Source organism: Sarcophilus harrisii, chromosome 3 (assembly GCF_902635505.1).
Source record: "Sarcophilus harrisii chromosome 3, mSarHar1.11, whole genome shotgun sequence".
Lineage (NCBI taxonomy): Eukaryota > Metazoa > Chordata > Mammalia > Dasyuromorphia > Dasyuridae > Sarcophilus > Sarcophilus harrisii.
The window spans coordinates 476,697,048-476,721,841 of NC_045428.1; the positions used below are offsets into that span (position 1 = coordinate 476,697,048).

Sequence of the window (24,794 nt, forward strand, 5' to 3'; positions counted from 1 at the left end):
TGGGTCCTTTTCCCTTTTTAATTTCTTTGGGATACAGACCCAGTGATGACACTGCTGGATCAAAGAGTATGCAGACTTTGATAACTCTTTGGAGATAGTTGCATATTGCTCTCCAGAATGCCTGGATCAGTTCACAACTCTACCAACAATGTATTAGTGTCCCAGTTTTCCCACATCCCCTCCAATATTAGCCTTTCCTCTTTGCCAATGTGAGAGATGTGTAGTGGTACCTCAGAATTGTCAATTTTCATTTCTTTAATCAATATTTAGAGAATTTTTTCATATGACTATAGATGGCTTTAATTTCTTCATTTGAAAATTATCTGTTCACATCTTTTGATCATTTATCAACTGGGTGAAAGACTTGTATTCTTATAAATTTGGTTCATTTATAAATTTTAGAAATGAGGCCTTTATCAGAAACACTGGCTGTAAATTCTGCTCTCTTTCTAATCTTGGCTATATTGGTTTTGTTTGTGCAAACCTTTTTAATGTAATGTAATCAAAGTTGTCCATTTTGCATTTCATAATGTTCTCTAGTTCTCTGGCCAAAAATTTCTCCAGACTCCAAAAATTTGATAGGTAATTTGATAGGTAAACTATCACTTGCTCTCCTCATTTTCATAGAGTATACTTTATACCTAAATCATGTACCCATTATGACAAATTTTGGTAAAGGGTGGGAGATGTAGATGTGTGTTGAGTTTGACATTATTTTCCAGTTTTCCTAACAATTTTTGTGAAATAGTAAGTTCTTATTCCAGAAGCTAGAGATTTGGGTTTATCAACACTAGATTACTATAGCCATTATGTCATGTGCATCTAACCTATTCCACTAATTGGTATATAGCTCATACCAAATAGTTTTGAGTACTACTGCTATGTTGAGTTTTAGTCCTGGTACTGGTTAGACACATCTTTTGAATTTTTTTTCATTAATTCCCTTATCTTCTTGATCTTTTGTTCTTCTAGATTGAATTTTATTTTTTTCTAGCTCTACAAAATAATTTTTTGGCAGTTGGGCATGGCACTGAACAAGTAGACAAATATTTTTGTTATTTTAGCTTGGCCTATCCATGTGCAACTGATAGTTTTCCAACTGTTCAGATGACTTTGTATGAAATGTTTTTGTTTTCAATAGTGTTATTGGATAAATTGTTCTAGTTTTAATCACTTTACTTTTTATCAGTTTATATCGTTTTCCCAAGTATCTTTGAAACCATCCTCTTCATCATTCCTTATAAATTAAAAATATTCCATTACATTCAAAAATCCTAATTTATTCAGCTCTTCCTCATCTGATAGATAACCCTTCAATTACCAATCTTTGACCTTAAGAGCTGTTATATTTTTGTACATGTGGATCCTTTTTAATTTTGATTTCTTGGGGCATAGATCTAGTAGAGTTCTGTTAGGACAAAGTTTACTTAGTTTAAATAGCTTTTGGGGCATATTTCCCAATTGATTTCCAGAATGGATAGACCATTTCAGAAGTCCACAACAACGCATTAACATACCCGTTTTCCCATAGCCCCTTCAGAAATTTTCCTTTTCTATCAAGTTTCCCAATCTGATGAATGAATCAGAGTAGTTTTAATTTGTATTTTCTAATTGGTGATTTAGATATTTTCATATATGACTATCAATAACTTGGATTTGTTTCTCTGAAAAAAACTGCCTATTTAAGCTTTGAACACTTATAAATTTGGTTTGGTTTCCCATGTAACTCATCCCAAAGCCTAATGGTATGAGACTCTTCATTGTTGAGAATCAATGTCCTGCACCTGCATGAAGGACAGGGAAGAGCTGGCTATCTATCACAGGAGAGGAGAGGTCTTCCTTCACTACCTAAGAGCTCAGGAGTTTCTGTCTACCATCTTCAAGAAATAAAATGGATGATGCCGACCCTATTTTGGTTGCTGAAGGAAAAGATTCTGGGAAGCAGCCAGCATGAGAGGAACCAGCGGATCCCTCGATCATATCCCTGTATATGGCTTGCTACCTTAGAGATTCCAGGAAACCCCACCCTTGGATGGGATCTAGGACTCTTTTAGTTGAGCTGTGTTTATATATAGAGCTGGAAAAATTCCTTCACAATGTATCATCTGGTATATATTCTCTTAATTCTTAGATTTTTATTTTCTTCCTATCTTGGATAAATAGGCATTTGGCTTCCTACTATTTGTAGTCACTGTGGAACTAGAATCTGGCGAGAAGAAAAGTCTATCCTTGGATATAAATCTTGAGTCCCATTTCCCTCATAATGAAAAATGATGAGAAGTTATTAGATTGAAGCTATCTGGGTATCCATCCATCTGTCCTTGGGATTTTCTCCTCAGGAGCTCATTTTGATCTTGCTCAATTTATTTTTCTAAGATAGGGTCATTTAAGTTTTCCATTCCCTATTCTGTTAATATGGGCAATTTATATTTTTGTACGTATTAATCTATTCCATTTACACAATTGGTTTTATTGGCATATATAGCTAGATGAAATAGCTCCTTATTTCTTAATTTTTGTGAACTTGTTCATTTTTGAAACTGGGTGCTTTTTAAAAATTTAATAGAGTTGGAGGTTTGCTTTTATCTTTGTGGGTTTTTTTTTTGTTTTGTTTTTTTTTTTTTGCTATTTGAATGATTTATCTAATTCTCAGGATTTCTATTTTGATGTTTAATTTGGGGTTTTTAATTTAGTTGGTTCTATTTAGTTACATGTTCAATTCATTGATTTTTTTAAAAATTAAAGCATTTAGAGATATATATTTCCCCTGATTTGGCTGCATATATAGCCAGTGTCCAAAAACCTCTTTTCTGTGTCCCGTTAAACCACTCTGAACCAGAAAAATGACTTCCTATTACTTTTCATTCTGGTGAATTTTCTACATCTTTGTAGAAAAGGGATGCTTAGAAAATTAATTTGTATTTCTGTTTTTGGCATCTTGATTCTGTCTTTCCCAACTTTTTATATAAACCCTGTTTTCTGTCTTCTATTGTCAAATCATTTTTATTCCCCTAAACCCAACCCCCTTTCCGTGTTGTCATCTAAACCTACCTACCCCTTTAATCAATCAATCAACATTAACTTCTATTACATGCCAGACACTGTGGCTGCAAAGATGTGCTAAGGATACAAATAAAGATCGTACCCTGCCCTCAAGAACCTTAAACTGTAATCTAAAGGGGCGCAAATAAATGCAAATAAATATGTTATATAGGAAAAATAAATATATATGATATATGCATGTGTCTATGTGAACCTATATATGTGCATGCAGAGAGAAAAGGAGGAGAGATAGAAACAGAACGAGATAGAAAGATTAAGAGCTATATACAGGAAAAATAGGAAATAATGATTAGAAAGGTTTCCTGTAAAAAGGGAGGCAAGTAATTGGAGTAGAGACATTAACACTTTGGGGACAGCCACAGAAAATGCCCAAAGGGAAGAGAGACTACCTTCTTTGAGAAACAGACTGGCAGCAGTTATTAAATCAAAGAATGCTTAGATAGGAGTAAAGTGTAAGAACATGGGAAATATCGGAAGGGTTTAGGTTATGAAGGGTTCTGAATTGGTAAACATTTTTGGTATTTTGCCCTTGGAAGCAAGAGGGAGCCACTAGGGTTTGCTAAGTAGGGGAGTGAACCTATGCCTTTTACCTGCCCTTTCATTGTACTCCTTGACGTTATACTATCCCTTTAGATCAAAACTTCTTAAACTGCATAATTGAATATGAGTCATGAAATTAGGATTTATCATCAGTAAATGTTTGATTTGTATGCCTATTTATACCTATTGTGTTGTATACCTATTTAACCTATATACCTGGCACATAAAATTTCTCTGGTGAAAAGGGGTTGTGAGTAGAAAAAGTTTAAGAGGCTCTGCTTTAGGTAACTAACTTGCTTTCATCTTAAATCTTTTCCTTTCTCATTCCTTTGATCTTCTGGCTTTCACTGAGACCTGCCTCCCCCTTGATGATCGACTAGCTAGCAATCTTCAAAGCACTGCTTTTACTTTCATTTACCCCAACTTTCTGGACCTGTTTCAGAAGTTGGAATACTCCTCACTCCTCCTCATACTTCTCTCATAACCTCTATCCCTCAGTAACCTCTTCTCTTTTGAAATTCACTCAGTTCATATTTACCACCCAGTTAAAATTCTGGTAGCTATTATTTTTTGTTTTATTTTTGGTAGCTATTGTTTACAGCCCTCCAGGACACTCTTCTTTCCTCTAGAGTTCAGCGTGGGACTCAAGTCTTTTCCTCCTCCTCAGATTCCTGTCCATACACTAGGGGACTTCAATATACATCTTGAGACTCTTTCAAAAACCTTGACTTCCCAGTTCCTCAACTTACTAATTTCCCATAACTTACTTCTCCACTCTGCCTTAGCTACACACAGAGATGGTCATAATCTTTTTAGCATCATTCACAAATGTTCTACTTCCATGTTTATGAAACTCTGAAGTTCCCTTACTTAATCACAATTTGTTGTAATTCCATCTCTCCCTTTGCCTCAAAATCACAGACCCTAGTCTTCCTCATCCTGACTTCTGATTTCATTCCCCACCCCAGTCTTGCCTAGACTATTGCTCTTGCTTCTGCTATACTCTTTCCCCCTTCTCCATCTTGACTTACTGAACCAGTTGAATCTACACTGTCCTAGTCTCTTAAATACTTTGCCTCCCTATTTTCACTGATCTTACCCTGCCGATCAAGCTTGGGATTTACTTGAGTAATACTTCTATTCTACCAGGTGCTGCCTTTGCTCCTACTCTGTCAAATGAAGCTGAAGAAAGTCATGAAGCTGGGCTAACTGGATCCAGTACAAATTTACATTATGTAACTTAATTGGGCCTTCACAGTAGCAAGGTAATTTTTTTATACCTCCTTAATCAACTCTATCCCACTTATCATTGCAATTTTTCTAAACCTTTTCATTCCTTCCCAAATTCTTCAAATGATTATTCCTTAAAGTTATGACAACTCTTTTGGGCTCATGTCATAGCCAAGTAGGGATGCAGGGGCCTTCATTTTGGACACCTCTTATCTACTCCAAAGGGAAAGCAGGTTTCTATTAGAGCATAAGCACCTAAATCAGGAATGTCATTCTACCAAAAATCCATCTAATCACGCACATCTATGACGGTAACATACATGTCCTTGGGACACATTTTGAGTAAGCTGCCCAGGGGATTTCTCAAGGGAAAGAATAATTGCTAACAGAAACACTATGATTTCACTAGGAAAGAACACTGGATTTGGGGTCAGGAACTGTAGGTTTCAATTCTATGTATGCTACTTAAGAATTGACATAGAGCAAATGACACAATATTTACTTTTCATTTTCCTTATTTGTAAAATAAGTGATGTGGCCAAATGATCCAGTCCAAAGATCCCTTACAACTCTGAATTCCAGGATTTTATGACTTATCATTGAGAGACATATGCTTAGGAGCAGATATAGTCCCCTAAGAAACATCTGTCACATCCACTTATGTAAGGAAAATAGTTAATGATTATAAACTAAGATCTCTCATTGTTCTCAAAGTCCAGCATAAAGATTTCATAACTGAAGGTTGGTCACCAGTCAATAATATTGGTAAGATAAAATTCTCTGATAATGAGTTTTTTGTTAGCTATTTCTTTGTAAATATTAAAATTTGATCATTCTCAGACCGTTGATATTTGAACAGAATTTAGTCGGGAATCATGTTTTAAAAATCCTACCCTCAGATTCTTACAGTTTGTTGAAAATTCTTATGTGTCTGTCAAAGCACTGGGAAATTCCCAGCAATCATTCACAATGACTGACTGGTATTTAGAAGTTAAAATGGTCTGTTCCCTCTCTTAAGTTTCACTTTCAATTCTGCTGTTAAGAGGAAAGAATTTCAGAAGACATGTAATTCAGCCTACATGTGACCAAAAATCTCCTCTGAAATATAACCAACAAGCATTCATCCAGTCTCTAGAAAACCTGTTACCACTTCAAGGAACCTAATTCCACTTTTGGATAGATCTGTTAGGAAGTTTTATATTCTATCCAGCCTAAATCTCTTCCTTTCTGCTTTCCTGAATGCTTACTTCCATGCTCCTGATTCGTCCTATGAGACTAAGCAGAATGAGTCTAATCCCATTTCTCTATATAACAGCCCTTCCAGTACTTGAAAAGACCAATACTTTCCAGATCTTCTCCAGGCGAAAGAAACATTCCCAATTCCTTTAGTTGGTCTTTTTTATGGTACAGTGTCTAATTCTCTCCCCCAGTCCTGCCATCCCAGTTGTTCATCTTACTATCTTGGTCATTTTCTTCAGGACATATACACCAGCCTGATGATGTACTTTCTAAAATGCCAACAGTCAAAAACTGATCAAAACACTTCAGATGTAGTTTCATAGGACAGAAGATTACAGGACTATTGCCACTCTTGTTCTGGACCCCATGCTTCTCTTAAGGTAGCCTAGCTTTTTTTGACTGCTGTTTTACACTTGACCCATGTTGAGTTTAGGGTTCACTAATTACATAAGTATATTATTGTCTTGCCATATATTCTTCCATCCTGTACTGGACATTTTTTAAACCTTGTGAAACTTTACATTAAACTTATCATTATAAGTTTACTCACATTTGATTTAATCCATCATTTTCTATTCTTATTCAAATCTTTTTGGATTCTGGCAATCATTCTATCTCAAGGTAACTTATCCTTCCCAGCTTTAAGTAATCTATAAATTTCACAAGTTTACCATCTATATCCTCATCAAAATCAGTGATACACATTTTGAACAGTTGAAAGGCAAAGACAGATATTCAGGATACTTCTCTAGAGCCATCTTTCCAAGCTGACAGTGACCCAAAATAATGTCCTTTGCTACAGTCATACAAGTCAGGCTATAATATCACTTATCCCTTATCTTGTTCACAAGTATAGCTCACAGCAGAACCAGGAGATCATTATATACCTCAACAATGATACAGTATGAGGATGTATTCTGATGGAAGTGGATTTCTTTGACAAAGAGAAGATCTAACTCAGTTTCAATTGATCAATGATGGACAGAAGCAGCTACACCCAAAGAAAGAACACTGGGAAATGAATGTAAACTGTTTGCATTTTTGTTTTTCTTCTCGGGTTATTTTTACCTTCTGAATCCAATTCTCCCTGTGCAACAAGAAAACTGTTTGGTTCTGCACACATATATTGTATCTAAGATATACTACGACATATTCAACATATATAGGACTGCTTGTCATCTAGAGGAGGGGGTGGAAGGAGAGAGGGGAAAAATCGGAACAGGAGTGAGTACAAGGGATAATGTAAAAACATTAATAATAAAAAGTTATTATAATAAAAATAAATTAAAAAAACAAATATAACTCAAAGAGTCTTTGCCAAATATTTTTTCTACAATCCTATTACGTCATGCTATGGCATTTCTCTTATCTGCCAGTATAGTTACTCAAATAAGGAAATGGGATTAATCTAAGTTATTTTTGATTAAGCAATGACACTTTTAGTGGTCATTTCTTTCCTTTCTATGTTCATAGATCTTTTAAACAATATTTTTTTAGATTTTTCCCCCCCCAAGAACAGAAGCCAAGTTTCCATTTGGGGAAAAAAAAAAAATGAGGATAATTTATGCTTTTTAAGCCCCAGCAGCACTCCTCCCATTCTCTATGATCTTTTCATGTTCACTAACATGGTTTCAGCAGTCACAATTTATAGGTCTTTTAATGCTCTCAGATGTAATTCTTCAGATCCTAGTAGATTAAATTTACCAAAGGAAGAAAACTGATCTCTTACCATCTCTTCCCCTATAATGCTTATTCTGACCATAACCTATTTTATTAATTTAATAACAATCATGAAGCTCACATTTATATAGATTAAGATCTGTGAAAAACTAGATAAAACATTATCATATTTGTCCTCATAACAAACCTCATAACAGTAATAATTATTAATCCCAATTTACAGATGAGAAAATTGACGCAGTTACACAATGTCTGTACTTTTAAGTATAACACTATCTACCATGTCACTTTGCTACCTTGGATTCAAGTGTGAAAAGTATTCTTTACCTAGAATAAGAAGTCTCTGGCATGAAAAACAAATTCAACATGAAATTCCTTTTTATTAGAATATGGTAATGAATTACTACCTCCAGCCCAATTTTTCTGACCTACATACAAATAAAAAAGAAAAAAAAGAAAAAAGTTTTAAATGAACTAAGGACAGCATTGCTAGAGTTCATCAAAATTTTATTATATATTAGTTTGGCATGCTTGGCTCTTGAGGGCTCTTCGTGGTCAGTGAAAGCCACTCCTTACCTTCCATTCTGCATGACCAATAGAAGAAAGGAAATGGTAAACCATAGCAATGTTGGTTTTAGAACAAGTGGAAGATACATGTGGAGAATTAAGTGGTGTCTATCTAATTTTCTAAAGACACTTTTCTTGTTTCCTAACTTTAGAAAGTTATCTGAAAAAAAAATTAGACAATAAGAGATGGAGAAAATAGCCTTTATAGGTGTTAGATGGTTATATGCAGAAAATTGAAAAGGTAAGAGGAAAAGAAAAAGGAGATGGCAAGAGAATGGGGAAAGGAATCAGCACTATCCCCAATCAAATAAAATTTCTGTTTTGTCGTTGTTGAACCACATTTAATTTTACATTAATCTGAAAGGTAGGTCAAAGTATGTAGAGAAGTACCATAACAGGCTGAAACAATTCTCTGAAAATTTTGATTCAACTCGAGATATCATAATAGTTCAGGGACTAATCTAGAAATTTGACTCCAGGGTGGGTAGAAAATGGTCCAGAGAGTAATAGACTAAACAAATCTAAAAGGGAAACTGAATCACGAAAAAATGATTTCATTGCTCCATAATTAAGTCATACAATATATTGACTGTGAAAAGTCATTTGGCACTCTGGGGACTGCTGTGGACCATTTGGCTTCACACTGACAGAGATCCACTTTATTGAAGTCAGTTTCTGAGTGTGTGTGTGTGTGTGTGTGTGTGTACATATATATATATATATATATATGTATATATATATATATATATAGTTTCTGCCTTGTAATAATTTCTATTGAACTATGAATTTCAAAAGAGTAGGAAGACCACAGGAGAAATGTAAATTTTGGGAGGTTTTTAACTTTCTAGGACTATCTTCCTTCTGGGCTGGGGGAGAATTGAAAGAAGAAAGATGTAACCATTACAACCATAGCTTACACTTAGAAGATTCCTTTGTCTACCACTGCCTAGATTGTCTGCTGCAAAAGCTTTCAACAGACTGGAAAGTTTAATTAAGGGAAGGGGGTGACATGTAGTCAAGATTTCTAGACTTTCTAAGCTTTATGTATAAAAAGTCAGTTCAAACAAAGTGCTTCCATTTGGGGTGACAATGCAAAATGGAGCAATTTTAACAACCATATCCTACTTAAAAAACAAACTATGTTTAGTGTGCAAAAAAATGGTCATTTTAATAAATTACAATCTGAAAGCATGAAGAAAATCAAGAGGAATGATTATAAATTGCCATAGTAACGTCTTAATATCAAAAAATTTTAAAAAATTATTGTAGCTTGTTGTGGTTATGTAAGTTTCAAATCTCCTCCACACCCTATGTTCAAAATCTTATCTTGATCGGGACCAGAGGTGAAAAAAAATTTCTTTTTAAAATCCCATAATTTAAAAGAAAATTATTCTGGGTTTTTTACACTAAAAATCTCAAAAAGTGGTGAGTTAAAATGGAAAACTAATGTCTAAACCAAAACTATATTTTTATAGAAGGGAAAAGAAAAGCGGGCTCTTCTAGTCATAGGAAGCAAGGGCCCGTCTCATCACAATACTTCTGCTACACTATTTATTACTGCTGAACCATTTTGGAGTCAGGAAATACTAAATGGTTCAGTGTCACGGAATTCCCCTCGTGGCCTGCTGAGTAAGGGGAAGTCTTCAGTGGTTTCTGCCCTAGGAGTTCCCCTAGAATGAGGAAAGCACCTCATTCAAAGGTCGGGGGGCGGGCTCAAAGGGGGAGGAACTGGGATGATTGAAAAAGTCTCCTTAGGGCGCAGCGCGCAGCCCTTGGCCGCAGTCGGCGGCTCTAACAGTCACCAGAGAAGACGTAACGGACGCTTCTAGCTCGGGAGGAGGAGCAGGTCTGTGCCCGTCTGCGTCCCTTAGGAGATTGCCACGCCGTTTAGCGGGGGTATCAGAGAGGGCGCCTGAGAAAGCGGACGTTTGCCAGGGAGCTCCCGCCCGCGCTGACTCATTCCTCACGGCCTCCGGGGGACCCGTAGCCGGGCTGCGGCCGTGGGAGGGGGCGGGGCGGGGGGGGGGCGCCGAGTCCTGCTAGCTGAACGTTACCTCGCCCCTAAGACTTCCTCAGCCTCTGAGTCTTCTCCCGCAGGGTGAGTGCTTGCTAGCAATAGGCGAAGAGAGGCTGAAGAGGTAACGATCCCAAAGCTCATTGCGCACGTGCCGCACCTGGTCCCGGCGGCTGTCGGGGACGCGAAGGGAGGGAGGAGCTTGACAACAGAATTCTGAAGGAGAGGGGCGCGTGTGGGGACAGCCCGGCTTTTCTGAAGGGAAGCGAGGGAAGGCCCGCGCGGCTCCGAGCCAGATGGGGAGGGCAGTGGGAACCCCAGGGCGCGCTCTCTGTGTTGGAGGCAGAAAGCCCCCGGAAGCCCGCCGGACTTTTGAGGAGAGCGGCGGTGGCGTGGGAGTTACAGCGCTAGCGAGGGGCTCTGAGACGGAGAGCCCTGCCCCGTCAGCCTGTGCACAGCCCGTGAGGGGGCTCGAGCCCGTGTCCCTGGCTCAGCGCTGCCCCCCGGGATACGCCCACTCTTGGGAAGGAGCCTGAACTTGTTTGCCTTTCGTTTTCTAGGCTTTGAGAAGCCATGGCCGAAGCTTAAATCAAGGGAATAAAGTGACCAAAGCAGAAAGGGTCTGTCACATGTAGGTAGAGTTAAAAGGAATTCGAGAGAAGCGAATTGGGGGTTTCAGCCTTCTAGGTGTGAATTTAGTGGCCGCACTGCCTTATTAGAAGGCGTTGTGGATGAGCGCACTGACAAGTCCTGGTCGTTGGGTACGGGGGCGAATTTTCAGTTTTATTTGCCAGATGCTGGTGCTATGAACATAGAAATGAGGACATCCAGTTTGGGGATAAAACTTCTTGGGCGCGCTGCGGATATCTAGACAAAACGATAGCAAGTAATGGTTGGACCCTAGAGTGGAGGCCAAGGATGGAAATGCCAACTTGGGGATCATTTTGCCGGCAGTGTTTATCCTCAAAGGAATGCATGAAATCAGAGAGAAAACACAGGCTTTTAGACCGATCTTGCTTAACGTACATAATACTATTTTATATTGGTTCTAAAAAACAGGCTATTCTCTCTCTGTGTGTGTGTGTGTGTGTGTGTGTGTGTGTGTGTGCAAAGCCACTGACTGATTTTCAGCAGGGTCTTTAAATTTTTGCCAATAAGGAAATATCTTTCCTTGTATTATTGATTACTCAACACACGGTTGTTTCCCTTGGAAGAGTAACATTTGGATAATGCATGTTAAAGTGAAGGGTCATCTTACATTGAGGCCTCATTGTGCAGGGGGTGTCTGCGTAACTGATGCTTACTTAGTGTGGGGAAGTTGCACAGCAGAGAGCAGAGGGAAGGAGAGGGTTATTCAAAAAGGAAATTAAACAATACTGTCTTTTAGTATTAAAAATCGATAGGGAGGAGGAAGTAGCATAGCTATGCAAGTACCTCTTTTTCTCCCATCTATAGGAAGGCTGCTGGATTGACATCACTGAGTAGTTTAACTTACCCAGGGTCATGTAACTAGTATTTGTCAGAGATAGGACTTGAATCTACTAAAATTTCGAGGCCTCTTTCAAGTATTTAATACTGAGACTGAATAAGGGAGTATATATATATAATAAGGAAATAAGGGAGTCTTCAGTAATGGTAATAAAGAACTGATCCACCTGTATATTTTCCCATTCTTATGATCAGTAATGCGTATCTTCATGATGGCCCCAAAAAAGCAAAATCAATTCATGTGAGATTAAATCTAGGATTTAGGTTATATAATGGAATTAATATTAAATCTATGCTGAAAAGGAATTTGCATAACATTTTTTTAAAAAATTAAGTTGTATTTATGCGTTTATAATATAAAAACTATATTTTATGTTATTAATCCCAATGAATACTTTGCATTCTAAAATTATTTCTTTTCCCAACAGATTTTGCAGGAAGAAGAAAGAACCTTCTCTTTTTTTCTCCCCATTTTTTTTTTCCTGTGGATCAAAAATACCAAAATGGAGACCTAAACCCTTACAAGGGACAAAGTCTAAACCTGGGGAGGTAGTTTTGTGCATAAGTAAATAATTAAAATTATTGGTACCTAATAATGATTGTAACAAAATTGATGATATCTCATTTTGGCATATAGAAAATATAAGTGGTCATTTTCAACAGTGTACAGCAATAATCCTTTTGAAGATTACCCAGTGCTATCAGCTAAAAATGAATTCCTTAGAGCAAGGGATTAATCTCAAATTTTTTGTGAAGTTAACTAAATCTTTAAGACAGACATGTGTCAATTTAAAAAAGATTTGTGACTGGAATGAAAAGTTAAAAGAAAGCAGGGAAGAAGAAGTCAGTGATGATACATGAAATAGTTGTCTAAACACCTGTAAGCCCTAATAGGAACACAGAATGAAGGAATTCTAGAATTGGAAAGGACCTCAGAGGTTGCTTAATCCAACTCCTGTACAGTAGATAAATTCTCAAAGAGTCACGTGACTTCTATTTGAAAGTATCTATTGACTCCAATAACTCACACAAAGCAACTGAACTCTGCTTCCTAGTAACATCTTTAAGATATTGTCTGATCAACATAGATTACACTAAGAGTAGGTAGGAGAAAGGTGCTGAAAGGGTCTGAGATTTTAGTTCACTCACATAGTCATAGGAAGAGTGATGGATGAAAAGTTAAATTAGATCAAGATGGATTTACTTTTGAAAAAAACAAAACAAAGAAGGCTGCTGGTAAATATGATGTATTTTGTAAATTTGGCATTTTTATTTTCAAGAAAAGTTTGACAAAATAGAAGTATTTCTTGACTATAGAGAGCTGTGTAAGCAAAACTTTAAATTGGGTTAACAATTTTAATTAAGGCTGGTGGTATGTTGTTGCCTCTGTAATCAGAAATAATGTTTCTCACTATCTGAGGGTCAGAAACACTACACACCTCCAAAGATAGCTTGGCTTTAACCATTAAGTTTCTATAATGGCACATATTATAATTTTAAAGTTAGATCCTTTTTGAAAGTATGTGAAAGTCTCTACCATAAAATTTAGAATATCTCTATTAAACAAGTATTTGGCATGGAAAATTACAAAGAATTTCATTTCCAGGTTTCTAGCTTCATATTAAAACCATATAGGATGCACAAAACTACCTCCCCAGAGAAAGACTTGTCCCGTTTTTGCTCCCAGAATCTCATGGACATTTTAGAAAATAGCATATTCTTATTGAATATGAATACTAGTAACCTATGTGAATTGAAATATGACTTTTCTTGTGAACTCTACAGAATGTCTACATATTCTACTTTCCCAGTCAATGTTCCAATCTCAGAAAGGAGTCTTGCTCGGGCTGGATTTTATTACACTGGTGTGAACGACAGAGTTAAATGTTTCTGTTGTGGCTTAATGCTGGATAATTGGAAACAAGGAGACAATGCTATTGACAAACATAAACAGCTTTATCCCAGCTGTGCATTTATTCAGAATTTGATAGCAGTTAACCTGGGATCTTCTCAGTCCACATTTTCTTCTTCAGTGAATAATGCCACACGTTCATTATCTTCCAGTTCAGGACAGAGTGGATATTTCAGTGGTTCTTATTGCAGTTTTCCACTGGAGCCAGTGACTTCCAGAGCAGTTGAGGACTTGTCCCCTTTGAATGCCAGCCCCTACAATTATTCAGTGAATACGGAGGATGCCAGAATTCTCACTTATCAGACATGGCCATTGACATTTCTGTCACCATTAGATCTGGCAAGAGCTGGTTTTTACTACATAGGACCTGGAGACATGGTAGCTTGCTTTGCTTGTGGTGGGAAACTGAGTAATTGGGAGCCAAAAGATGATGCCATGTCAGAACATCGAAGACATTTTCCTAACTGTCCTTTCCTGGAGAATCACATCCAAGAAACATCAAGGTTCAGTGTTTCTAATCTGAGCATGCAAACCCACGCAGCCCGTATGAAAACCTTTGTGACCTGGCCCCCTCAAATTCCAGTTCATCCAGAGCAGCTTGCAAGTGCTGGCTTTTATTATGTGGGTAAGAAACCTAAATCAGTAGAAGAAATACTCATCATAGCTCTTAGCCATTAAGTTTTCATTTAACTTGTACACATTCAATTTTTGGCTCACTTTTGTTGTTAGGTTGCAATGATGATGTCAAATGCTTTTGCTGTGATGGTGGATTGAGATGCTGGGAATCTGGAGATGATCCTTGGGTGGAGCATGCCAAATGGTTTCCAAGGTAATTATCTGAAGTTCTGCCTTGTAGAATTCTATGAGAATGGTTGTTTAAATTGGACAAATGCGGAGCGTTGTGTTTTCTAGTACAAACTGGCGCCTCTCTACTACATAGCTTTTTCCTTCAGTTTCTAATTATTGTCCTTTAAAGATTATGAGCTACTTGAGAACTTGAGGGACAGATTTTTGTCTTTCTTCATATCCCTAGCATTTCAAACTATGCCTAGCACATACATGGTGACTCACTGCTTAGCAGGCTTCCTAGTGTTGGTTGATCAGCTGATTCAATTTCTTTAGGTCCAAATTTCAAACTATTATGTCACTCTACCTTGGAGTAGATCTTATTTTCTGCTTTATTGACACCCTGTCATTTGTCATTAAGCTCCATCAACTCCCCTCCATGCTTCAAAACTTTTGTCTTCTCTCATTCCCTTATCTTCCCTCATTCCCTCTTTTCTTTGTGCTCTCAAGGACAAAACCCCCTTTGACAACTCTGACCCCTTCTACTTATGACTTTGATCATATTTCTTCTTGTTTCGATCATTTTTATATTCAATTTCAATTTCATTCCCTCTACTAATAGAATGTCGAGTGCTTTTTTTCTCTCCCAACCTCCTCTTATCTTCTTCTCCCTCTCAAACTATTATAGATACCATCACTGTTACCATGGCTATTCAGGCTCTAAACATCAATTGATTATCATTCTACTGTACAACCCTATCCAGCTGGTTGTCAAATTCTCCCACATGCTAACCCCCCTCATTCCTCACACTGTCACAATATTATACCCATCACTCATTATCACTCACTTAAGACTATTGTAGTTCAGAACTGATATTTTAAAATATTCTTAAGGATTCTACCGGTCAGGATATGATATATATACAAAATAAGTAGGAGCAGGATTTAGAGGTGGAAAGAATCTTGGAATCCATTTAGTTTAAATCCTTCATCTTAAAGATGAATAAATTGAGGACCATAGAAATAAATGTAGTAACTTATTTGATGTTACACAGGTAGTAAAGTGGCAGAAGCAGGATTCAAAATTCAGGTCCTCTGACTCCAGAGCTCTTTTTACTATACTGATACAAGCTCAAATGTGATGAGAGAGAGTTGAATCTGATAAGAAACTTTGAGGGGAGGAAAAAAAACCTTTCAGTTAGATGGTATCAATAGACTTGAACCTTGATAGAAAACAAGGGTTCTGAAAGGTAGAGATGGAGAGAATGTAGTTCAGGTTTGGGGGATAGATTGTGTGAAGTACTACTTCCTACATGGTCTACCTGCTTCTGTTACCTTAACTCAAACATTTATTAAATGCCTATAATCTACTAGGCACTACTAAGATTGCAAAGAGAGAAAAGATAGTCTCTACCCTTGAGCTATTCATAATCAAATTTCCCATCTACTTTTCATATAACTGCCAAAATATTCTTAATTTGAAAATCTGATTATATCACCTCTTTGTATTAAGTTTTTAAAGTTTTCTTGTTTGCTTTTGGTATAAAATTAATTTATGTCCCTTCACAAAGTAATTTCATCTTTAGTTAAGTGATCTCATTTTTCTTGTAACATATATTGATTGTTTGGTTCTTTTGCACCTACCACCTTTAACTCTATCATATTTGTAATAGGACAGGAATGTACTGTTTTTCATCTTTGAATCCCAGTGCCTTTTTAAACACAACGAGGAAAAGGAAAACCAACAGAGAAGAGATTTGGCACATAGGAAGTTACTACAGACTTTTGAGAAGGTTGTTTCATTAGGCAAAAGTAATATAAGAAAACTAATTCTCAGATTTAGGGATTTGGTTATTCATGTTATTACAAGTATAGTAAAAGGCCTAATGATTCTGAATACTCCTGGTTTGGACCATTGGGCTACTTGAAGTTAAGTAAGATGTGTGGATTCATGTTATTTTAAAAAGTTGCATAAAATTAATTCCCAGCTTCACTTATTCTTTAAGGCCTTGGGAAGTTTTAGGTTTCTCTACACTAGAGCATCTACCCCTCCCCTGATTGGTGACTTCCCTCTCTAGCCCACTTTTTCAGACAGGCCACAACCAGCTGTATTCTGTCCTAACAGTTCACTAAACCCAGTACTGCACACATGACATTACCTTCCACTTTATACCTCTTATAACTCTAGGATCAGGATCAAATTAATTCTGCCTTTGCTTCTGGAAAGATATCAATCAACTCTTGAAATTGTATTATCTCTCCTTACTAGAATATGAACTCCTTTGAGGAAAGAGATTCTTTTTGCTTTTTATCTGTATCCTCAGTGCTTAGCACAATATTTGGTATATAATAAGTGTGAATTGCTCCTTCATACATTGATTTATTCATTAATATTTTTAGGTGTGAGTACTTGATCGAAATAAAGGGACAACAATTCATCAATCAAATTCAAGCTAGTTATCCCCATCTTCTTGAACAGGTATAAATAAGTTTTTATAATTTTCACTAATGTCTTGGGTTTCCTCTAATTGATGATTTTAGGAAGTTCAATTTCAGCTATCTTAAGGAAAAAAATCCAAAAGGCAGCATCATGTGTGACTATATATATAGTATGCTGGTCTTGGGAGTCTGGAAGAACTAACTAGATTCACCTCTTTCCCTTTGATAATAGCCATTTAAACATGAGCAAAAATCAAGGCTCTCCACTTGTTACCTCAGGCAAAATTCTACTTATTGCTGGTTGTGTTCTGCATTATTTCCACACAAATGAAATAAAAAAATCTTTGACCTGAAGTAGATGATTCCTTTAATAATAGCTAGTGTGTGTGTATATTATATACATGGAAATATGTGTAACATACTTTACATGTGGATGTTATTCTATTTCTACCTCAATCCTACGAGATGGGTGCTCTTACTATTTTACAAATGAGAACATTGAGACCGAGAGGTTAAATGACTTGTCTGGAATCACATAGCTAAGTGTCGAGTTGGATTTCAATTTAGCTATTCCTTATTCTAGGAACAACAGACGATCTACTGTGTTACTTAGCTGGAAATATAGCAACTAATATTTATATAGTATTTGGAAGTCTGCAAAAGTAACATATTTCTGACAATGTAGTGAGATTAGCATTTTTCCCTATTATATGGATGAGAAAAACTGGTCATAAGGCTAAATGAAAACATAGCCAAAAAGTGTCAGATGAGACGTTTACCTATCTTCCGGCTATGATTCATGCTCTAGTTTGTCATGATCCTGGAAAAATAGTTTGTGGATATTTTTTTTTTTCTCCATTTTTGTGGGGGGAAAATATTTAGCAAAAGCAGACAAAATGAATAGACAAATTATGTAATAAACATTTTAAGATGGGATAAGAAACCTTAACTTTTTTTGAATAAGTGACATAGTTGTGCTTCTTATAAAGGCTGACCCCGGTGATTGTTTCTTACACTTATGTGGAAGGCATAAGATAAATATAAATATAAATATATATATATATATATATATATATAATAACTTTGGTTATAGCCACAAGGAGAAAATCTTAATACTTTTAAGGTCTGAAGTTGGATTATAAAATGTAAATGAAATATGTTAGTGTTTTATTTGTGGTTTAAAAAAAAATACATGTAATTTTGCTGATGTTAGCATGATAATATGTATCAAGCAATTATTTTTGCAATTGGAAGTATATTTAATATTTTTACTTACATTATCTTTTTATCCCACAGCTGCTATCTACATCAGATACTCCAGTGGATCAAAGTGCTGAGTTACCAAGTACGTACAATAATACTACTTAAAATTTAAATAGCATGATTTTATACCAACTGTCAAGAAAACACTTGTAAAGGGTTTACAAAATTATAAAAATAAGCTCATGAAAACACAAAATTGAAGGAAACTCAGTTCTGAATAAAAATAAAGTCTTGTTTTCCTTCTTCCATTTAATATTTTAAAAAATAAAACTATGCTGGTATTTGGGATTTGGGAAATGGGGCTTTTCAGTGTTCTTTTTTATTTATTAAACTTAATCATTTGTAATTATTTTATGTAATAAAAATGTGTAAAATAATTGTATATTAATTCTGATTTATATATTTTAAAACATTTTTATATTATTGCAAATTACAGCATTTAAAATTTATTCTAATTTTCATAAAATCCTCCTTTCTAAATAGTTTATTTTGGACCGGCAGAAAACCATTCAGAAGATGCAGTCATTATGAATACATTTGTTGTCAAAGCAGCTTTGGAAATGGGCTTTAATAGAAGACTAATAAAACAGACAGTTAAAAATAAAATCTTAACAAGTGGAGAAAACTACAAAACAATCAGTGATCTTGTATCAGATTTACTTAAGGGAGAAGATGAAACAAAGGAAGAGGAAAAAGAAATTAAAGAAATAGAATCAGGTATTGATTTTAGTTAAGCTCTATGTTCTTAACACGTAATGATTACTTTCTGGACTTGAAAACATTCCTCCCTCTCCTATGATATTCATGCTAAAATCAAGTACAAATGATGTTTTGATTATTTGGTATGTCATTGAACATTTAATTGAAAGTCAATTTACATATATACATATCTTGTTCCAATCCTATCTTTCTGGATAATCTTTCTTTCCCTTGTATTACTTTTTATTCCTAAAATATATATATACAAAAGCTGAAAGTTTAGCTTCCATATCTGTAAAATGTATAATTGGACCAGATCAGCAGTTCTCAAAGGACAGTCTGGTCTGTGGACTTATTAAGGTCCCCATGATCATTTATTCATTTTGTGGAAAATTACTTGCATTAGGTACTAAGAAAGATTTAGTTAACATAGGGCTCTATTCTAATGAGGCTCATTCTTTAATAGAGTCTATTAAATAAATGTAATGATAATACCTTGAATTTAAATAATTCATTACATCATAGATTTAATAGAAATTATTTTATTTCATACAATAGCCTTCTGTATCAGTTATTTATGTAGATCTCATCTTCTCAGGCTTTATGATACACTCACAGTGGTAGAAAGTAACATGAGATTAAAGGAGGACATAAGGACTATTACTGACATATTACTAGTTGAAATTTCAGAAGGGGAAAAATGAATTGCCAACTCAGATATGAGATAAATTTGAATGGATTTTAAAGGATGGATAAAAATTCTTAAGAATTGGGGCATATGGGAGATGACAAGCAAAGGGAGCAGTCTAAAGGTGTAGGAACAAGAAAATGAGATCGTATGGAAGGAATAGCTAAGGTGATTTTATTTTGCTGCATGCAATGTAAAATAATATTGAGGACAGGTTTAGTACAAGGTAGGGTTGAAAAGATAGGTCATCATCATATTGAAGAGGGCCTCAATTGCTAGGTTTAAGAATTTGAACTTTAGTTGGTGGTCTACAGCGAATCACAAAACGTTGTAAATATGTAAAAAAATAGATTGATATGACCAAAACTTTACATAAGATTAATATACTATAGTGGGGATAGGACACTGGAATCAGTCAGGAAGACTTATATTCAAAATTGTGTCAGACATTATTACTAGATATGTCACTGGGTAAGTCACAACCTTAACTTACCACATTCCTCATTTATAAAATGCTAACATTGGACTCAGGGTCCTCTTTAAGGTTTCCTCTAGCTCTAAATCTATGGTCCTATTAATATTGTTAGGGGACAGACCTAATATGAGGCTATTTAAGGAGCCAAGAAGATGACTTTATTAGTATGGTGTCAATGAGAATAGATAATTATCGAAGATGACTATGAATTAAATTGGGAAGGTAAAATTAAAAGAATTAGGAGTCCATGGAGATGGAATAGTTAACATCAAGGTTTAAACATCCCAGATTAGGGTAATAGTACTATTACTGAAGAAAAAGGTTTAAAAAAATGTTTAAATGAACTATATTAAGCTTTATTGTTTATATTATGGATTTCATGGTACTGCTGAAATATAATATGGTTGTCTATTATATTTGTTATTTTGTTCTATTCTTGAAATCTGAATTTCATTATATCCATGTACATTTATCAATTTTATCATGATACCTACTTTTGCTTATTTTATATTTTCATATGTAGACTACATTAAAAAACTTTATCTTGTCAGTTGTAATTCTTATGATGCAACAACTAAAAAATAGTTAAGAAATGAAACAACATTGAAGATCTGTGATTAGAGTTAATATGTTTAAATCTTATTTTTCTTTTTCAATAAAGATGACTTATCATTAATTCGGAAGAACAGAATGGCACTGTTTCAACATTTGACCTGTGTGCATCCCGTTCTGGATGGCCTATTGATTGCCACTGTGATCAATGAACAAGAATACGATGTTATTAAACAAAAAGCACAGATATCTTTGCAAGTCAGAGAACTGATTGATACCATTTTAGTTAAAGGAAATGTTGCGGCCAACATATTTAAAAAATGTCTCAGAGATGTTGATCCAGTCTTACATGAGAATTTGTTTGGTGAGTTTACTAGCAACGTATTTTTAAAAACATAGATCATTGGCCATATATATTATCTGTGATCAATTTAACCCAAATAATAGACAGTAGTTTAAGTATTTCACGTGTGGTAAGATTAAAAGATCTTATTCCCTTCATGGTTTATTTGAATATTAAATATTTATGATATATGATATTCAACCTGAATCTCAATTGTTACACTTTGGAGAAATGATGATTCCACTGTACCCTACCCATACCTGAATTATTCTATTAAGTTTTGGGTAGATACTACATTTTTAGGAAGGGCATAGATGAACCAGAGAATATTCAGATGATCACTTGGAGGAATACAAAGAATGTTTAGCTAGAAAATTTATATTATCTTTTCCTCCTTCCTTCCACAGAGTCACTCAGTCAACAAATATTTATTAAGCACCTACTATGTGCCAGGCACTGTGATAAGTTATGCTGGGGACAGCCAATCCTTATAACAAAGAATAAAAGAGAGGGGGAATACAGTTCAGCAAACCCAAACAATCCATCAAAAAAGGCTGACATATGTAGTGTTACACAATCCTAGTCCTCGACCTCTGCAAAGATAAGAGGAAGGGATGGTCCTTTGAAGAGATTTAAGAAAGACATGATATAGCTGCATTTGTTATTGAAAGATGATCTTGTGGAAAAGGGATTAGATTTGACCCCAGCAAAGCAAAACAAAAAATATAGGTAGAAGTTACACAGTGAGGAAGATTTAGGTTCAATGTAAAAAGACTCTAATAATTAGAATTATCCAAAAGTAGAATAGGATATAAATAGGATATTATACAATGGAGATACTGGGTACACCCTCATTTTTTCTTATAAGAAAAATCACTTTTCTACTATTTGTAGGTTAGGTTAGATGAACTCTTGAGGTTTCTTCCAGCTGGAATATTTTGTGAAGATCTGCTCTGTGGCTTCTATTTTTAAAAAGATTTTTAAGGTGATAACTTTTTTTTTTTCATTTTTTTTCCTCCCCCAGTGGAAAAGAACATAAAGTATATTCCAGCACCAGATGTTTCAGGTAAAATAATGTTAGTTAAAATGAACATTATTGGGTTTTTTTCTTATTTTAATGTGAAAAAAAACATTTCATTATTTTTTTCTTTGTAGACTTGTCAGTAGAAGAACAGTTGAGGCGATTACAAGAAGAAAGAACATGCAAAGTTTGTATGGACAAAGAAGTATCAGTTGTCTTTATTCCTTGTGGACACCTAGTAGTTTGCAAAGAATGTTCATCTTCTCTAAGAAAATGCCCTATTTGTAGAAGTACAATCAAGGGTACAATTCGTACATTTCTTTCATAAAGAAAAATAATCTTCCAAACTTTTATAGCTAAGGGATTTGAAATATCTTAAAACTTCAAAAGGAAAGATTGTTATTTGTACCTGATTAATGAATGTCTATTCCCTCTTTCCCACCAAAAATAAATTATCATATTGAATTTACTACTCTTTGTCATAAGAAATTTATTGGGAGAAAAGGCAGTTGGGGAAGATGGCAAGAGATATCACTGTTTACTCCTGAACAAAGAAATACAAAATATTAGAAGGGTTGTAATAATTTCATGCTTCACAGATATGCAATTTGTAAATAAACTTTTGAGAGTTTTTATAACTGAAAAATACAGTTTTTCATAAGTTTTTGCACTAACTTTTCTCTGTAAAATGGGAAATTTAAACATGGTATTGGTAAAAGTTTCATATGCAATGAATCTATGATGAGTAATGCAGTAATCTAAAAAGGCTATTTTGGTCTGAATGTTTTTTACTATATAAACTGTCAATATGATCAATATCCATGCTATGCTTTCTAGCCCTCAGTGCCATTTAATGTGATAGTTCTTCCCTTGGTTTGTGCAATCTAAAAATTGTATTGGAATGCCATATAAGACAATTCAAGTCACTGATAAAAATGTTGACAAGTGAGGAGAATTGATTGTTCAAGACTTATGAAACCCAGGAACTTCTTTTTTCAGGTTGACACTAAACCTTTAATGAATACTTTTTCAGAAAATTGACATTTAAGAGTATGCCAGACCCTCTACTAGGAGCTAATAATACAGAGAAAAAAATGGAAAGAAAATATTTCCAGCTTTCACCGAAGGAGGAAAAAAATATGTATTTAAATACAGGGTAATTGTAAAGGGAGAGGCATCCAATAACTAGGAGACTCAGGGAAGGATTTTTAATATAGGAGTGTAGCATTTAAATTGAGTTTTGAAGATGCTATGGAATTTGAAAAATGAAGGAGAGTTCAGGCTTAGTAGAGAAAGCCTTTGCAAAGGCTCAGAGACTTTGGACTTTGGGGTTGGGGTTTTCAATGAATAGATGTTGATAGCCCTCTCCTCCTAATCCATTCTAACTCTAGTGATGTTTTGACAAAAAGGAAATTAATTTAGTGTAATATGTTCTGTTCTTGAGGAATCCAGTATGGCTCTTGGAAGTCATTGCTTGTCTTCCTAAATCCTCACAAACTTTTAAAAAAAAATCACCTCAAATTTTGCCAACAACTGAAAGTGAGCTATCTTTTATATGAAGATCCAATCCTCTTTTTTTTGTCTTTTTTTAACTTTTAACTTAATATTTATTCAGATTTATTAAAAATTAAGGATATTGGTCTTCTCTGGTCCTTCAACAATTCTTCTATACAGCAACATAAAGAACTATCATTCCTATATTTTAAGCCATGAACTAGAAATCCAAATCTCAGTGCCAAATACCAACACCAATATCTTTACCCATTTAATCTCTTCCTAAATTCACCTTTCTAGAATTAATCTTCTACCTTCAATTGGCAGCAATGATGAATGTTTTGTCCAAATGATGTCTTCTGTACTCCAAAATCTATTAATTCAGCATCACCAGTAATTCAAGATATAATCTTGTTGTCACTCCTTGCTCACCATGATCTAAGTAAGCTAGCTCAGCCCTACCCATTTCTGCCCTCCTTTTCTATAGTTCTGGAGTCTTGTTCTGTTATCAACAAATTTCCCTTCATCCCAAACTTTGTGTTTTCACACTTTCATCTTATTCTCATGGAAATTCCTCTTTGGAAAACCCTTTCTCTGATCATCTACTCTGTGTCTGGGTACTCTGATATTCACTCCATCTACCTTTTCAGTTCACTTTTCTTTCATGTCTATTTCACTCAAACCTGCCATTATATTTAGGACTTTTATATGTTTATGTCTCCTAAAAAATGCTGACCTCCCATCCCAGTTCATCAATCTCAAGAATTCCAATGATACCATTACCTCAACCAGTCATAGGGACAACCATACTTTGTTTCTCAATCATAACCACTAACTTCCATATTCATGATATCCATATCCATTTCCCCCTTTGTCTCATTCTTTCTGTTAGCCTTTTCCCTCATCATTGTCTATAGCCCCTCTATACTTTCTTGATCTCCCAACCTCTGCTCCGCTCACTTTTAAAATTTTTGAATATAACCATCTTTCCTCTACAACCTGGCAAACTACTCTGCACAAAAATTATGAAAAAGAAAAAAATTTTCAGTATAATTCACATCCATCTTGGGCCTGTTAGCATATGCTATACATTAACCCTATTAACTCTTCTTCAGTTCATTTCAGTCTTGACCCTGTCAAGGCTCTTGAATATCTCCTCCTTTTATACTTTTGCTGCTTACACCTAGACAAATGGTTATTCTGGGTAATCCCCACTATCCATTTTCATTCCTATTTCTGTACTGCTGAATGCTACTGAGAAGAGTTATATGCAACCATATCAATTGCGTACAATAAAAACT

At 35.2% G+C, this 24,794-nt stretch overlaps 1 protein-coding gene across 2 annotated transcripts; it reads left to right on the forward strand.

Moving 5' to 3' along the window:
• Positions 1-10,067: 10,067 nt before the first annotated feature.
• On the forward strand, positions 10,068-22,468 carry LOC100933131 (baculoviral IAP repeat-containing protein 3). Of its 2 annotated transcripts, none has more exons than XM_031961071.1 (9): positions 10,068-10,165; positions 12,250-14,358; positions 14,463-14,562; positions 16,920-16,998; positions 18,255-18,303; positions 18,705-18,938; positions 20,745-20,999; positions 22,003-22,044; positions 22,134-22,468. In XM_031961071.1, the coding sequence occupies exons 2-9, from the start codon at positions 13,398-13,400 to the stop codon at positions 22,325-22,327; spliced, it is 1,914 nt and encodes a 637-aa protein (XP_031816931.1). In that variant the 5' UTR covers positions 10,068-10,165; positions 12,250-13,397; the 3' UTR covers positions 22,328-22,468. The 2 variants fall into 2 exon arrangements, with proteins under 2 accessions (XP_031816931.1, XP_031816932.1); XM_031961072.1 differs by having other exon boundaries at positions 18,723-18,938.
• Positions 22,469-24,794: the final 2,326 nt, after the last annotated feature.